This window comes from Glycine soja, chromosome 13 (genome assembly GCF_004193775.1).
Source record: "Glycine soja cultivar W05 chromosome 13, ASM419377v2, whole genome shotgun sequence".
NCBI classification, from domain to species: Eukaryota; Viridiplantae; Streptophyta; class Magnoliopsida; order Fabales; family Fabaceae; genus Glycine; species Glycine soja.
The window spans coordinates 9509747-9528411 of NC_041014.1; the positions used below are offsets into that span (position 1 = coordinate 9509747).

At 33.5% G+C, this 18665-nt stretch overlaps 1 protein-coding gene and 1 long non-coding RNA gene across 7 annotated transcripts; both read left to right on the plus strand.

Annotated features, from left to right (window-relative positions):
• Positions 1-5909: 5909 nt before the first annotated feature.
• LOC114381273 lies at positions 5910-8704 on the plus strand. 6 transcript variants are annotated; one of them, XR_003659983.1, is made up of 7 exons: positions 5912-6256; positions 6388-6492; positions 6592-6766; positions 6862-6924; positions 7023-7112; positions 7211-7319; positions 8437-8704. It is a non-coding gene; the product is annotated as an uncharacterized LOC114381273 (long non-coding RNA). The 6 variants fall into 6 exon arrangements; XR_003659981.1 differs by having other exon boundaries at positions 5913-6054; positions 6154-6256; positions 6862-7088; XR_003659979.1 differs by having other exon boundaries at positions 5914-6256; positions 7023-7088.
• A 7018-nt stretch (positions 8705-15722) lies between these two features.
• On the plus strand, positions 15723-17008 carry LOC114381786 (MLP-like protein 43). Its single transcript, XM_028341001.1, has 2 exons — positions 15723-16002; positions 16425-17008. Exons 1-2 carry the CDS (start codon positions 15729-15731, stop codon positions 16694-16696), a joined length of 546 nt encoding a protein of 181 aa, XP_028196802.1. The 5' UTR covers positions 15723-15728; the 3' UTR covers positions 16697-17008.
• The last annotated feature ends 1657 nt before the right edge of the window (positions 17009-18665 follow it).

Below are 18665 nucleotides of genomic sequence, written 5' to 3' on the forward strand. Positions count from 1 at the left end.
GCCATGCACATACTTGACTCATGAGCTCTAACACACTGGTTACATCCCTCAACTTACATCGCAGAAGACGAAGCAGGTTGCACAACATGCAATTGTTGAGGGAGTTTGTTCAAGGTCTTTGTAAGGGTTTCAATTTACTTGTTTAGGAGCTTGTTTTTAGATAACAATTCATCTTAGGACCTGAGCTCAAGAAGACTCTTCTTCACAGATGTATAATGTGACATCCTGGAAATTTCTACCCGGAATTTTTGTAAATGGTGTATTTTGAATGATTATATATATATAAGTATTATTCAGTGTATATGCATATATATTCCTGGTGGAAGTAGGTATTTTGGGGGAAAAGATACGCGGGTTAGGCTAATTAAGGAAGAGAAATTCATAACTAGAAGGTTATAGGTTAATTCTCAATTAATTAGTCTAAAAATCATCGTTTTGCGTGCGACTTAAAATTTAACAAAACCAACCTCTGAACCACGCTCGGGGTTTCATTCTGAGCGTTTTGATATATATATTTCCTACTTTCGAAAACTGGCCCTGACGGGTGCAGAGAAACGCGAGGGACTGGAACCAGAGAAATGGCATGCAAACCGAGGCAGGATTTTAGCGTTGCAAAGGTCAGATTTTTCCCTTTTTGTGACTGAGTATGAGTCACATCAAGAGGAAAAAGTGGGCCCTTTTTGCTCCACTCAAATGGAGACATGTGGCATAGCTTAAAATAAAATAATAAGAAAAGAGAAAAAGCCTTTCTTTTAAACTAAAAAGTTGTATTCTCTCTCCTCACTCAGCCCCAAAATTTCAGAAGCCTTTTCCTCTCTCTCTCTCATGTTGCCATTCTCTTCTTCTTCCTCCACCATTGAAGCTCCAACAAAGCTTCAACCTTTGGTAGCCATTTCTGCTCCAAATCGAGAAAGGAAGGCCTTTTCGGAGTCGTGAAGCGCATCTCTACGTGTGGGACCTCAAAATTTCAGGTTTGGGTAGACTTCTTTCTCACTTGATTTTCGTGGGTATGGGGCTTTGGGAGATATGATGGGCATTTTTGCTTGGTTAATGCTTTGTGATAGTTATTTGTGAAGAGATTTGACGAAAGCATGCTAAACTTGTTATGTTTGAGTGAGTTAAGCTTATCCATTCAGTTTTAGGGTTTTTATGATGATGCTTTTGATGTTGGTGTGCTGAAATTGCTTATGGAAAACTGCTAGGGATGAAAGGTAGAGTTAACCTAGGGTTAGAAAGTGAGAATATGGTGTTATGAGTGGAAAAAGAGTGAGTTTTTGAGAGTTGGAAGGCCAAATCTGGATTTAGTGGTATTTGGAGGTTAAAGTGAGTTAATCCTAGTTTGAAATGTCATTTAGGACTTATGAGGAAGCTTGGGTTGTGCAAGAGAGAAAAACAAATGACCAAAGTGAACAAAGAGCCATTTCTAGGGTAAAATTGGGTGTTGAGGAGTCAAATTTTGGTTCGGTGGAATTTTAGGTGTAAATCCAATTTGAACAAGTTTAAATTGATGTTATAGACTTGTGTGAGGTGAGAGTTTGCTCCAAATTTACCCCATTCTCAATTTCACTTCTCAAACCTTGAAAATCCATTAAATTGAGGGGTTTTGGATACCTAGATTTTGTGTTGCTTTAGTCTGAAGCTTGTCCTTGGTTTAGACATGATTGATACATGATTTGGGACTTGTAGGATTCGATTTGGGCAAAATTGGATGAAGGCAAGAGTGGTTTTCGAAATCTGCACTTTATGCAGAATTTTGCTGTTGAAATGTGCAGTAGAATTTTGTATAAGTGCAGAAAAATGCTTGTGTATGGCTGGTTGTGAAAAGGGTAGTACATATGGGGTTTTGGACATTTGCTAGCAGATCCCAACGGTCAAAATATAGACTTATGTACTAGAGACTTCCAGTAAAATTTTCGAGTCGATCCAACGGTTAACGAACTGTAATGAAGAGAATGTTACTGGGGTATTTGAATGTGAAAAGTTGTGATATTGGTTTGTGTTTTAGGTAGAGTTTTCTGCCTTTGCCCTATTTTCTTGGCTGTGTTAGTTTGTGATGATTGAATGTTGAATTACTTGGATGTTGTGGAAGCTTGGGAGGATTGATAGGGACCCGGTGTTGAGAGAAACAAGGATAAGGGCTACGTGGGAGTACGTGAGCCCAGTTGAAGGTGGGCAACAGGGGATGGTGGGTTTATATGTGATTTGTGGATGTGGAGAATTGTTTTGCACCATCGCCCGACCGCCACCTAGTACCACATGTGATGGATACCCCATAATCCTACAAGCTTGAAATGAGGAAGTGTGGAAGGGTGAGACTTCCTACTTTTATTCGTTGACCACAGAGTGGTACCTGGAGATATGTCACGGGGGTCAGGAGACCTTGGGGACGTCAGGTGGGGTGCTATTTCCCAAAACCAAGCTTGACCAATCCCGACCCAACCCGGGCATAATCAGTCAGTGAGAACCTGTGATGTACCTAAGCAGGCGAGCTCCTGGCAGTCAACAGATAAAAGGAACTAAGACCACAAAGCAAGGAGGCTTGTGTGGTGGCTGGCCAGCTGTGAAACTTGATTGATATATGGGAAGTGGCCTCTGGTAATCGATTACCAAGGGTGGGTAATCGATTACAAGGCTTAAAAGTGAAGACAGGAAGCTAAGATGGCCTCTGGTAATCGATTACCAAGGGGTGTAATCGATTACCAGGCTTGAAAATGGAATCAGGAAACTAAGAGGGCTTCTGGTAATCGATTACCAAGGGGTGTAATCGATTACCAGGCTTAGAAATGAAGGCAGCATGTTGTGGAGGCCTCTGGTAATCGATTACCAGGCTGTGCAATCGATTACACCGGGGAACATGCCACTAGTAATCGATTACCAGGTATGTGTAATCGATTACACAGTGCCTTTTTCAGGTTTTCATGTCCTGAAGCTATGTAATTCAAGTTTGGCCTCTGGTAATCGATTACCAAGGCTGTGTAATCGATTACCAGAGATGAAAAGCCTAAAGATACCCCTTTTACTTGCATGTAGTGGTTATGAGACGCATTGTGTTGCGGCGTAGTTAGATTCTCGTGAAAGAGTCTACCCCTTTCTTTTCTTTCTTATAGATCGTGATGGTAGCGCAGCTAATCCATGATCGAGTGGAGATGGAGTGCCTAGAGGGAGCTTGGGAGACCATCAAAGGCAACACGAGGTGCAGATTTCGGGGCACGATTCGATTTACGGCTACTTCATTGGTGCATCCAGATGAACCCGCGCGCACGCTTTAGCGTACTGTGGAGTGGATACTACCCACGCCTACACCATACCGTCTAGTGGAGCCAGTCCAAGTGATTGAGGTAACGTCATCCGAGGAAGACCCTGAGGAGGATCTCGAGGAGCTACCTCCTGAGCCTGCTGTGGATGCTCTTGACTTTCCAGAGGGTGATGAGGACCCACTCCCTAAGGTGGATTCTCCCGAGGACGTCATGTCGGCATCCGAGGCAGACTCTACGGAGGATAGTGGCCCTGGAGAGATGGCGATTAGTGAAGGCTCTTCATCATAGTAGGCAGTTCTATGGACTAGTTTTATATACTTTTTGAGGGTGGGTGTATCTAGTACTGACTGTTAGGTTTACTCTTTTGTTTTTGTATGGGTAGACCTATTGTATAGGAATTTGATGATTGTATACATGTGGCTGAAGCCACCACAGTGGACACCTTTGCTCTAGATGACACTATGTATTTTGTAAAACTCCCATATTTTGGACAACTTTTAAATGATGAATGTACTTATGTTTAATCTTGTTATTTGAAAAGAAAGTATTAGCAAACTTTATTTGCAAAAGAGTTTGCCGACCGTATTTTATTTTATTATTTTCACGTGACGACCTAAAGTAATGGCTGGTATACTTTTCCTTTTGAAACAGCAAAATAGTTTAGAGATTACGAATGGGAAGAAACAAAATGACTCCGAATAGAGTTGTGAACTGGCCATTCAGGACTCTATAGTGAGGATTTTCCTTCTGCACCTAATTATTGTGAAAAGAGAAAGAAATGAAAAAGAAAAAGAAAAAAAAAATTTACCATGATTTTTGTTATTTAAATCATTACTATTAAACCAGTCATTATTTTGGGGACGCCACATATAAGCTCTATCATGGAGAATGGCATGGTCACTAGTTGCCATATTCTCTATGAGCTCCATAGCTTCATCAGGGGTCTTCAATTTAATCTTCCCACTAGCAAAGGCATCAAGGAGTTGCTTGGAATGGGGTCGTAAGCCATCAATGAATATGTTTAACTGGATAGGCTCATTGAACCCATCAGTGGGAGTTCTTCAAAGTAGACCACGGAACCAATCTTGAGCTTCACTCAGTGACTCATCAAGGTTAGGTGAAATGATGAAATTTTTGCCTTCCCCTCGATGATTTTGGACTTCGAGAAATACTTCTTCAAGAACTTTTCAACCACCTCCTCCCAAGTTCTCAAACTGTTTCCCTTGAATGAGTGAAGCCATCTTTTTTCTTCATCGACCAGGGAAAAAGAAAACAAATTGAGGCGGATGACATCTTTCGGAACTCCTACTATCTTCACTGTATTGCATATCTCTATGTATGTAGCCAGATGAGCATATGAATCTTCATTCGGTAGACAATGAAAGAGATTGCCTTGAATCAATTGAATGAGGGAATGTGGATATGAAATATTTGGCCACTTTAACTTTTGGCCGTGCTATACTCGTGAAGTATTATGGTGCTGAGGAGCTAGAGTGGTCCTCTAGAATTACTCTTGGTGGCCAGTCTTCTGCCCTTAAGGGCTCTTCAAAGATATGCTACAGATTGGACACCGTCAGTTCCTCAAAGATCACTGGAAATGTTGAGGATGATGCAGAGAATGAGGCTCCTCTTTCTCCTTGATTTGCTTGCCCCTCTTGTTGCATCTACTAGTTTTAACATCTACTGGATAAAACCTTAGAAGATGTTAAATTTACTAGTTTTAGCTATAAATTTACTAGTTTTAGCATCTACAGGATAAAAACTTAGAAGATGTTAAATTTCTAATGTTTAACACAAAAAGAAGCAATAAAAGAGAAGAAAATCAGATAATTGTTGTGTGATTTAATTACACAATTTACATATACATAGCAATTATCAATCTACATCGGTCATTGCCTTATGACTAGCCAACAACCTTCAATGTTCATTTTCTAGAAACAGATGGTTATGAAAATTATCAAAAATCAGATATGTGCCACAAAATCAAATTAATCTCAATATGCACCTTCATCTTCGCTTTACATTTGCACATTGTTTTCGGCTTTACCTACCTCTTACGATTATCCAATGTCAAACCAGATCCTCTCTTTTTCCTTCTCTAAAACACACAAAAGTTTGTTGCAATATCTCACCCATCTTATTTTTCAAAAATTTTTTCTTTCGAGGTCCAAATCCTTTAACTCTATCATACCAAAAAAAGTAACCCATCTCAAGACAGACAATGTACATATTCTTATGATCACTGGGCATCACCGTGCTTAAATTCAAACTCTATAAGCCATGTAAAGATCGAATAACAATTCTATTATCAGTTTCAACAAATAAACCTGTGTGCAGTGAACATCCATCATCAAATTCAGAATCAATATATACAATCGTCTGCATCAAGTTCACTTTCAACTGCAATATGAAAATTGCAACTAACCATTAGAAATACTACCCAACTGTTCCTAATTTAAAAGGTTCAAATATACAAAAAAAAAAAAACATTACATAGTCACTTCTCCATTACTAAAAAAACCATTTTTAACGACGCGGTACCTACTATGGTTATGTATTAACCGCCTTTGTTTATATAACGGTGGCAATTTCGTAAATATTTAAAATATTACTAGAACGGTTCTCTTGAGACTGTCTTTGAATTGGTTATTTTTTTTATTTTTTTCCTCTCTCTTTTATTTCGCAAGGCCATCTCTCCCACTCTCGCGTTCCTTCTTCGTCGCCTCGACTTCTTCGTTGCGACACTGAGAGAGTTGAGGGAGCTGGCGGCGCTTTGACTTCTTCACAGTGTCACTCTGTCTCTCTTTTTCTTCTCACACTCACGCCTCACACAGTTCCTAAATCCCTAGCCAGTACAACCTCACTCACTTTCTCTCTTTGTCTCTCTTTCTCTCAGATTCCTACATTGTCTGCGCACTGGCACCAAACAACCATAAGATCTGCACCGTCGCTGAAATCGGCCTCAACGACGCATGCCGTCGGGAATCAGCAACTTTGTGGTAAATAAAAATCATACGCGTGCTGATCTGGTTTTAGATATGGTTTTTCCGATCTGTCATTCATCATTTTGTGTTCTGCATTTTTATCTTTTGGTTGTCATTTAACTTCTTTTTTTCAATGCGTCGTTTAGGTTGAAGCGCAAGGGCACTGGTGCTGCTGGAAGGAAACAATCGAAGAAAGCTGCTAAGGTTCCTAACAAGCGAAAGAGACCTCCAAGCGCTTTTTTCATTTTCATGTACAGATTTTTGTTTGCTTCTGATACTGAATTTGTTTTCATTTCATTTCGTTTTTTTTGTGTTCTCGCGATTGAAGTTTTTGTGATTGTTTGGTTTAGGTCCGAGTTCAGAGAGCAGTTCAAGAAGGAGCATCCTAATTTATTGATGATATCCACATTTTTGTAACCTAGTTTGCATTAATTTAATGTTTCATGAAAAAGTCCCTTCGTTGCTATGGCCAAAAAGAAGAAACAAGAGTATAAGAAAACTATTTTGGCTTACAATAAGAAATTGGTGAATACTTTTTACCCTATACTACTTACTCTTATTTTATAGTGTAATGTAATATACTGCAATAATTGATTGAACTTGTTATTTTGATGTGTTAGGAGGGGAAGAATCCAGAGGAATACGAGTCTGACAAGTTAAAGTTTGAAGTCAATGATGATGAGGTAGATGGATATTAACCTGTTATTATGATTTGGGTCTTGTTTAACTAATTTTGATTCTGATCCACCAAACTGGTTTGTTCTCTGTTACTTAAATTGAGGCGATTGAAGAGCTTGCTAAGGCATGATTGAGGAACCCTTGAGAGTTGAAGTTTGAGCAGAAAAAAGTAATATGAATTTTGTGTTGAATGGTGATTAATTTTGTGGTTTAAGTTGTGTTTTGTATTTCTTCTTTCCTGCTCTTTGTGGCTTAACTCTTCTTCCCCATCTCCTTGTCTTCCTTTCGTAGAGGGTGGGGTCTTGTTGATGCAAATGTTGTTGTTTAGATACGTGGCCTTGTAAAGACATATCCTGGAACACGCAGCTTTGGTTGCTGTTTAAATGTAAAAGAACTTAAGGTAAAGCATTTCTTATTAATTTTTCATGCAATAATTTTTTGGATCATTAATTCATGATTATGAATGAGCAGCCATGATTTTGATTTTTGTAAACTTTGTGCTTTACGCGCGTTTGGTGAATAATAGTAGTTGTAGCTTATACTAATTATATTAAGAGTGCATACTAATATAATAAAAAAAACCGTAAGCACTTATACTAATTATATTCATCTTTTCTTCATTATATTGTTTAAGCCTTCTTTATTTTTATAATTAGTAATGATTATTATTTACTTTAGTATTTTAAGTTGGAAAATAATATTATATTTTATTAATACTGAGTTGTTAAATGAATTATGAATTTTATATTTTATTGTTACGAATGAGTTACTTAAATTGATTATATGTTTATGATTTATGGCTTATCTTTTTATATTCAAAGATTAATTGCAAAATTAGTTTTTAAAAATATCTTGTACTATTTTTAAGTTTGAGGATTTTATAATTTTTTTCAAGAATTAAATATGTGAGAATAATCAGTTCATCACTTACTTTTTCAAAAAAAAAAAATCGCTAAAAACTCTAATACCATGTACTTATTTTTTATTTATGGCTTAACCCACTTGCCATTATCATGGCCGCCACTTAATAACCAAGGACATGGAGAACCGAAAAGCCAAAAAGTCTATCTGCTTGATAGTAGCCTCGATCAATGCAATGACTACTATCACTCCAAATTCCAAGCTTAGCATAAATACCAATTCTTTCAAAATACATGTATTAATTCCTCATTTAATATTGAAACAGTCAACAATAACCCCTTAACCCCTTGACCATGTCAATAAGTGAAAAGTCTCTTGTGTGTGTATATAATGAATATATCATGTAATTATTAAGTCTCTTGAGTATCCAATTACTAAGTCACTGGTATATAGTTAACTTGGACGTGCTCAGAGTTAATTTGTATTAGTTGTCATGGTACTGCATTGGCTGAATAACTTCCGAAATATTTTCTATGTAAATCATCATTAAAAGGTTTCAATTAGGCTCCAGGCATCAATTCAAAATTCAAATTAAATAATTTTGTGTTGTTTCAATGACTCAATTAATGATTGAGTTTGTGTTTTGATTTTTGCAGAAGAAAGGAGACCCAAAGTAATTGGATGAGGCTTAGAGATGAACTCATTTAAAGCATCTACCTGCCAACCTAAGAGACTGGACCCAAGGCCTTAGCTTTAGGTTAGTTAGATGATATGTTTACATCATGTTATCCGTAGCTTGGGCAGAAAAAAACTTGTTAATTTCTTTGTAGCTATCTGCATATATATACAAGTAGTAGTGCTCGAGCAAAAACTACTTTGTTCATTAAACGAAGAACCTCCAGCACCACCATTATCATTCAGCGACATTTCCATTCGGTCCAAAATAATACTGCAACAAAATCAATACTCACATTAAACAAAAAAAAATAGACAAACAAGTAACAGTTCTAGTCTAACTTACTATGCCTAACCAAAAAACATAAATTATTTGTCGACATCCAAATAACAGCTCCGCTCATACCAATTAGCCTTTGCGGATTACAACTACTAATTCCAGCAATGAAATCACAAATCAGCTCAATTTGTCGACAATGAAGAATCGTGCATTATTTTTTCCAACGACACCCAACCACCACACACAAGCACAAGACCCCTTTTGCAATCGTTGCCACCCAATTCTCGGCGGATAAATTTCCACGCAGAAGACCCATTTTCCTGTTATGCCCCCATTATTTATTTTTAAAAAATTTGAGGTCAATGTAGTCTTTAGCACAAGGACATACCCGTAATTTACATTGTTTCTATTATTTTCATATATAAATTAAAATATATTTTTCATCCTTGAAAATATCAAAATGTTTGAAATCCTTCTTGTAAAATTTTGAGTATATTTTTCATTCTCACAAAATGTAAATGTATGATATTCTGGTTCAGAATTGGGTTATGAAAATCTTATTCTATGTGTCAATGTTAGCCAACAATTCCCTAACATCAATGTAGGATTGGATCTTTTGAATTTAGTTTCAAACTAAAATATCACATATTTATATTTTACGAATACAAAAAACATATTCGAAATTTTATAGAGATAGATTCCAAACATTTTGATATTTACATGAATGAAAAATATATTTTAACCTTTTATATATAATCGGATATTATTATTTTAACAAGTAGTAACTATTTAATATATTATATTAATATTTTTAACTTCCATTTGGTGAACCACTTATCAACAACCCCACCATAGAAGACGTCCCATCTTGTGCACGTTTATTGTTTTCGACAAAGATTAATCATTCCTTCCTACAAAATTAATTTGTATTAATATGATAATTAACAAAAACTGTGAATGTATGTATACATGATTTTGATGATGTCAAAAGAAAAATTAAACAAGGCTCATTTTGCTTCAAGATTAATACAAGATTCTTTCAACAAACAAAGCCTTGATTCAAGATTTCTTCAAGATCAAGCCTTGCCTCACAATGAAAGGTTTCAAGTCATTCAAGGCACATGTAATCGATTACCAATACATGTAATCGATTACCAATGGTTTGAAAGTGTGTAATCGATTACACATCATATGTAATCGATTACCAGAGACTCTGAACGTTGGGAATTCAAATTTTAAATGAAGGGTCACAACTGTTCAAGAAAAACAACTGTGTAATCGATTACACTAATTCTGTAATCAATTACCAGAGAAGATTTTCAAGGAATATCGCCAACAGTCACATCTTATCATTTGGATTTTGAATGGCCATCAAAGGCCTATATATATGTGTGACTTGGGACGAAATTGAAGAGAGAGTTTTGCTTGGCAAAAATGTCTTATCCTCTCAAAAGACAATGAGAGAGATTCCAAAAAAACTTCATTGTCAAATGTTCTCTCAAAAGAAATCCTTGGCCAAACACTTGCAAAATCTATAAGGATTCCTACATGATCTTTATTGTAATATTCTTTTCTTGAAGAGAGAATTCTTCTTCCATTCTTCTTATTCAATGAGATTGGTTAAGAGACTGTGAGTCTCTTGTTGTAAAGGATTCCTGAACACAAGGGATGGGTTGTCCCTGTGTGGTTCAGACTTTGTAATGGATTTTACTGTTGGACAAGTGGCCTCAGATATCTTAAGAAGGGGGAGTGAATTAAGATATTACAAACTATTTCCCCAATTAAAATTCTATTTCACTTTCTATTCAAGTTACAAATTCCGTTAATAATGAACTTCTTAAATATTAATTCAAATAGAACAATCTGAATATAAATATAAAACAATAATAAATAAAAAAGTTTAAGGGAAGAGAAAGTGCAAACTCAGATTTATACTGGTTCAGCCACACCCTTGTGCCTACGTCCAGTCCCCAAGCAACCCGCTTGAGAGTTCCACTATCTTGTAAAATCCTTTTACAAGTTCTAAACACACAAGGACAATCCTTCCTTTGTGTTTAGAATTCTTTTACAACAAGAGACCCTCGGTCTCTAAATCCCTTAGAGAATTAGAAAGAGAAGAAGAATGAATCTCTCTTGAAAGAGATAGATTTTACAATCTGAGCAATCAAATGATTCCTTAATGAATTGCAAGTAGATTGGGCAACGAATTCTTAAGAGGATAAAACAATTTTGCTTTTTGAGAGAATAAACACTTGTTGTTCTTAAAAACTCTGAGCAAATTCGTGTTCTAAGTCACATATATATAGACCATTGGTGGTCCTGTAAAAACCTTTTGAGAAGTTGTGACTCTTAGAAACATTTTTCTGAAAATCTTGTCTGGTAATCGATTACAGGATTTGTGTAATCGATTACAGCTTTTAAAATTTGAATTAAAACGTTTATTAACTGTTGGTAATCGATTACCAATATTGTGTAATCGATTACACTGTCTAAAATTTGAATTCAAATATTTAGTAGCTGTTGTAAAGCAGTTTTGGCCACTGGTAAATCTCTTGAAAAACACTTTTTAACTTAAATTACTTGGCCAAACCTTTTTCTATATCAATTAGGAATTCCCTTCCTAAAATACTAGTGATCATCTTGATGTTGTGGCTCGTAATCTTGAATCATTGTCTTGAATTTAAACATGAAAAGCCCATTTGCATCATTTGCATCAAATCATCATGATCATCATCAAAACATCAAAGGAATTTGCTTCTACATTTACAAAGATAGTGGAAATGTCAAGTGAGTTGCTTGAGTACTGGACATAGGCACGGGTTGTGGCCGAACCAGTATAAAACTGTGTTTGCATTCTCTCTTCCCTTATCTCATTTATGTTATTGCAATCAATTTTGCCTTTCATGTTTAAAGAACATTATTAAATTAATTGTTGTTGCTTCTTCTACATTCTAAACCTATCCCTCTTAAGTTATTGAGGCCACAAGGTCCAACAAGTGGTATCAGAGCGGGATTCTTGTATAAAGTTTAAAAACTTCAAGAATAGATATGGCCTCATCCAAATTTCCATTTTCTGAGGAAAATTCTATCAATAGGCTCTTATGTTCAATGGTGAGGGTTATCATTATTGGAAAACCCGAATGCAGATCTTTATAGAAGCCATAGATCTAGAGATATGGGATGCCATTAAATTTGATTCATTTATTCCTACAATGGTAGAGAGAAATGCAACTACATAAAAAAAACTAGAGAAGAAAGAAGATAATGATGAAAGAAGAAAGAAGAAGGTTCCTTTTTAACCCCAAAATGCTGAGTGCGATCAACTTGGGCACATGAGATTCAATTGTCCTATATTTAAAAGAAGAATGAAAAAATCCGACAAGATGAATTTCAAAGAGAAGAAAGAAAAGAAAGGATATATCACTTGGGAAGATAATGTCATAAATTATTCAAGTGATTCAGAGAAGAAAATCATAAGTCTGGGTATCATGATGAAAGACTATGAAAATGGAGAAGAGCAAAGTCGATACATTGATAGCAATTTCTCCAAACACATGGCATGCATCAAAGTTTATTCATATTTCTCTCCAAGATAAATGAATATGTGATTTATGGAGACAACAAACGAAGGCCACATTTCTCCCCAAGAAAAGTGAATATGCGATTTATGGAGACAACAAACAAAGGCCACTTGATCAACAACCCCAACAAGTAATATCAAATGATACCAACAGGTCACTTGTCTTTGATTGATTACTTTTGACGCTTGTTTTCTACTTGAGTTTAGACTGTTCTTGATGATTGTGATTGAATTTGATTGACTGTGTTAGATGATTGATTGATTGTATTTTTTATTGTGTGTTTGATTGTATTGTCTTTGATGTTTGTTCCTGATTGAGTTTTCGATTATTTTTAAAGAATCTATTAAACTTTTCAAATTGGTTTCATGTTTTAAGAAAACTATTTCAAATTTAGAAAAGGAAATTTTGAAATTGAAATTTGAAATTTGAAATTGAAAATTGAAATTTGAAAAGTTAAATTTGAAAATTAAAATTTGAAATTTGAAATTAAAATTTGGAAGTTGGAAGTTGGAAGTAGAAGTTATTGGAAGTTGAAAGTTAAAAATGGAAGTTGGAAGTTGAAAGTGGAAGTTACTGGAAGTTGGAAGTTGGAAATGAAAGTTATTGGAAGTTGAAAGTTGAAAATGGAGATTGGAAGTTGGAAGGGAAAGTTACTAAAAGTTGAAGTTGGAATTTGAAATTTAAAATTTAAAATTTAAAATTTAAAATTTAAAATTTGAAATTTGAAATTTGAAATTTGAATTTTTTTAATAGAAATTATTGTGTATAGTTAGTTGATTGTTAATTTAATTAATTTGATTTGAAATATTTGATGATTGATTGTATTTGATTGTGTTTGATTGATGTGTTATTGTACTTGTTTTTGCTTGATTAATATTGAATGATTGTTTTAATGCCTTTTGGTATCACTTGATTATCATACATTGCAACAAGTGGTAACATCTTTCTCCTCTCTATTCATGATTTGTTTTTTATGTTGACAAAGGGGGAGAGAAAGATAAAAGATAAAATAGTAAGAAAAATTATCTATTGTTTATGAGACAATTTGTTTACATATGAAAAATATGAAATCTTCAACTCTCATATAAGCAATCATTGCAAAACCAAGGGGGAGTAAATTATATGCAAATAGATATTTTTTTTTCTTTGTTGTTGCTCCTAACCTACAGGTGGTTGTCATCATCAAAAAGGGGGGAGAATGTAAATCATGAAGATTTGGATGATGTCAAGAAGAATTAAGAATTTGCTTGAGAAAGGGGGAGAATGTAAATCATGCAAGTTTTGATGGTGTTGAGAAGAAATTACATGTTTGTCATCATCAAAAAGGGGAAGAATGTGAATGTATGTATACATGATTTTGATGATGTCAAAAGAAGAATCAAACAAGACTCATTTTGCTTCAAGATTAATACAAGATTCTTTCAACAAACAAAGCCTTGATTAAAGATTTCTTCAAGATCAAGCCTTGTCTCACAATGAAAGGTTTTAAGTCATTCAAGGCACATGTAATCGATTACCAATACATGTAATCGATTACCAATGGTTTGAAAGTGTGTAATCGATTACACATCATATGTAATCGATTACCAGAGACTCTGAACGTTGGGAATTCAAATTTTAAATGAAGGGTCACAACTGTTCAAGAAAAACAACTGTGTAATCGATTACACTAATTCTGTAATCGATTACTAGAGAGGATTTTCAAGGAATATTGCCAACAGTCACATCTTATCATTTGAATTTTGAATGTCCATCAAAGGCCTATATATATGTGTGACTTGGGACGAAATTGAAGAGAGAGTTTTTCTTGGCAAAAATGTCTTATCCTCTCAAAAGACAATGAGAGAGATTCCAAAAAAACTTCATTGTCAAATGCTCTCTCAAAAGAAATCCTTGGCCAAACACTTGCAAAATCTATAAGGATTCTTACATGATCTTTATTGTAATATTCTTCTCTTGAAGAGATAATTCTTTTTCCATTCTTCTTATTCAATGAGATTGGTTAAGAGACTGTGAGTCTCTTGTTGTAAAGGATTCCTGAACACAAGTGATGAGTTGTCCCTGTGTGGTTCAGACTTTGTAATGGATTTTACAAAGATAGTGGAAATCTCAAGTGGGTTGCTTGAGTACTAGACGTAGGCACGGGTTGTGGCCGAATCAGTATAAAACTGTGTTTGCATTCTCTCTTCCCTTATCTCATTTATGTTATTGCAATCAATTTTGTCTTTCATGTTTAAAGAACATTCTTAAATTGATTGTTGTTTCTTCTGTATTCTAAGTCTATCCCTCTTAAGTTATTGAGGCCACAAAGTCCAACAAAAACAAATCATACTATTTGCTTTCTCATAACTTCACACTTCCCACTCTTTCTTACATTCACTTTGCTTTGAATGTTCTCTTTTTCAATAGAGTGAACTTCACTCTCCCAATATACGTTTGGTGTATCTTGTATTATTTTTTTAAGTATCAACTGAATGGATTGATAAAAAATTAGTGTATAATAATTAAAATTTGATCAAATATAATATTAGATAAGAATTTTTTTATAAAAAAATAATTGATTCTATAATTTAGAAAAAAATCCAGAGATAAAAATTAATTATATAATATCTCAAATTTAGTAAAATATATAATATATAATATTCATATAAGATTTCTTCAAAATAAATATACAGTAATCTTCGGACAAAAAAATATACCATAATTTATTGAATTTTTAATTTATAAAAAAGTCAATATATATATAACTTCCGAGATCCTTGTGGGTGGGGAGGAAAAGATAAGTTCCACCTTCTGGGAGTTCTACCTAGTGATCAAAGATTTAGCCAAATCTGCTTTGTATTTTACATAGATTCCTTGCACTAGGGCTAAAAAAAGTAAGGGGGACATGGCCCCACCCTAATATGTAAGTCCGTCTCTGTATGTTCATAAGTATTTATTTACTAATTATATATAATTTTATTTATATATTAACAGTTAAAAATAAGAATGCATCACAACATAAAATTATTTATCATAAATATAAAATATAATTTATATATTAATAAGTATTTATAAAATATTAATTTACTATAAATATATAAAATTGGGATGATTGTCAAGAAAGAGAGAGAGAGAGAGAGAGAGAGAGAGAGAGAGAGAGAGAGAGAGAGAGAGAGAGAGATTGTATATATTTTAATTATTTAGTTGGCCCTTAGTAGGTAGTGTGTGAGTGAGAGAGAGAGAGCAGTAGATTGTATATTTTAATTAATTTGGTCCTTAGTAGTAAGCAATTTTCTGAGATTGTATATATTTTAATTATTTAGTTGGCCCTTAGTAGGTAGTGTGTGAGTGAGAGAGAGAGAGCAGTAGATTGTATATTTTAATTAATTTGGTCCTTAGTAGTAAGCAATTTTCTATTTAAGAAGTGACAATGCTCCATACACTTCACAATCTCTCATCCCTTGTTTGTTTCCATTTCTTGCTTCTATTATTTACTTGTTTTTCTCTAGTATTCATGGTGCTCGCTGGTAAACTTAGTACTGAACTTGGGGTGAAAGCATCCGCTACCAAATGGTTCAACCTCTTAACCACGCAACTTCACCATGTTCAGAACCTTTGTGAAAGAGTGCATGAAACCAAGCTGCATGATGGTGATGACTGGCACGGTGTTGGTAATTCGGTTAAACACTGGACTTATGTCATAGGTACGTAATCAATTATGCTTCTAATTCATTAATATGCTAACAAATATTATTTGATAAAGGTTTTGTTTAAATAAACTAAATGAAAATAAAGAAATATTAACAACATACTTTCGAACCTATTTTCTTTAATTTATTGATTAAAATTTATTAAAAATATAAAATTCTTGTGAGTTTTATAACTTATTTAATAATTCTCTAGTTATCTTATAATTTTTAATCAATAAAAAGAAATGTATTAATTAGCATATGTTGGTTCACATAGGCTTTTAGTCCTCTAGGTCGTACTTCAGCAAAAAAAGAAATCAGAGTGTGTTAGATAATATATTCATTCTTTAAAATAATTAAGTAGTCCTTATTTTTTTTCTATAATTCTCATACACAAATTTTATGTTATATATAATAAATTGCTTGTGAAATACCAGACGGCAAGGTACACACATGTCAGGAGAGTATTGAAGCCATTGATGAAGAGAACAAAACAATCAAATTCATGCTCTTCGGTGGAGATATTAGTCAGCACTACAAGAGCTTTAAGCTGATCTTTGAAGTGACTGATAAGAACGATGGCGGTGCTGCTGTTAAATGGACTCTTGAATATGAGAAGATCAAAGAGAATATTGATCCTCCACATGGCTACATGGACTACTTTGACAAATCCACTAAAGAGATGGATGCTTATCTTGTCAAGGCATAGCTCCTAAAATTATCAAGAAAATAACAACAAAGGAGTAATGGATTTGGCTTTGAGGATATATATATATATATATATATATATATATATATATATATATATAAGTGTTTTATCTATATAGTTATTGTGATGTTTGAAATGTAGAATAAAATTATAATATGCGTGTTTGCTTCTGTCCATCCTTCGTTTCTGTCGAATAAATGCAGGTTGGTGGATTGAAGTATATGTAAAATTATGTGAACCGGCCGGTTTATGTATTGCAAATTAAGCTAAATACTTTTATATATATTTGTGTGCATAGCATTTTTATTATAAGCAAAATATGAACTATTGACCCACAAAGTTATTAGTTGAAGAGATAATTAACTTTGTACTAATATGATAATAGAAAGATATATTCTATTCATGAACTTATTAAGCAAAAGTATTCTATATATTATTTGTGTATGTTTTGTATTGTTTTTCATCATCTAATATATTAAAACCAAGTCACATGTTATAATATTGTTACTTATCAAAGTTATAGAATTGATTTGACGGTAAAAAAAGAAAAAAAATGAAAAAATATTATCAGGTGGATTCAAATTTTCCTACTAATGAAATTCTAATATTTATTGATAAAAAAGTATCACATCAATATTATTATTTTATCTTAATCATTCATTCATACCTGTCTCTATATACAATTTTTTTCATGCAAACCAATGATAGTAATGTATACTATTTCATCTTTACTTTGCTTTGCCAGTTATGATTTATGTTAAATTGCTATTAATTCATTTTACTTAATTTATGAATTACTCCTTTTCAGTTTCGATTTCAAGAAAAAAAAATAAACTCATTAATTACGAAATTCAGCTAATATCATTTTATTTTATCAAGTTCATTTAACAACTGGACCAACCCAGTCGGCCCTCACTACACAAGACGCACTACTTTTATACTATTTAATATTATATTCTTAATCTAAAAGTGACTATAAGCTTAGGAAACTTAATACCAATTGCAAATTTAAACATGAATAAAATACATGAACTAATTGCAATAATTGAACTTATTACTCATATGGTTTAGTCAAGTTAATAAATTTAGGGGGCAATTCCTCTAAAAATATTAGGGGGCAATAATATTTTTTGCGTACGTCTGGTATCAAGATACTCGAATTCTTCGAGATAATCTAGAAATGAAAATAAGCGGAATTGCGAAGATATGTCTAAGAAATTTAATTTCATGTTACCAATTCAAATATTAAAATAATATATGAATCCAATAAAATAATTGAAATTATTGATCACGTGGTTTAGAAAATTAATAAAATTAGGGACTGATTGCGTCTACTATCAAGAAACACGTACTAACGTTAGTGATAATCTAGGAAAGAATATAATAATAATGAGTGAAAGTTGAATATAAAGTTGAATAATTGAACATTAGAGAACATTTTTCTTATAAAATTCTGATATATATTAGCTTATAAGTTTTTCCAAAGTGATTATCTTAACGAAAAATTATTGCTGGTCATGTTAATTTCAAGATCAATGACAGCACTTTCAATAACGACTTACAATTAAGTGCATGGAACGCCAATGCATAAAAGGGAATTAATACTTAAAAAGTATTAATGACTTGTTCTGCTGAAAAATAAAATAATGCAGGTGAACACCTTAAAATAAATGAACCATCGTCATATTAATTTGAAGGTCGATGACAGCTTTCAATAACGACTTACAATTAAGTGCACGGGACGCCAATGCATAAAAGGGAATTAATACTTAAAAAGTATTAATGACTTGTTCTGCTGAAAAATAAATTAATGCAGGTGAACAGCTTAAAAATGAACCATCCTTATTTGAGAATTAAGGCCTGTGGTTTAACATTTTGACTAGAAAAAAAGGTATTAATATCTTATACTATCCCTTTGAAACAATCATTTACAAAAACAAAAAAAATCTTTAACATATTTAGACTTATA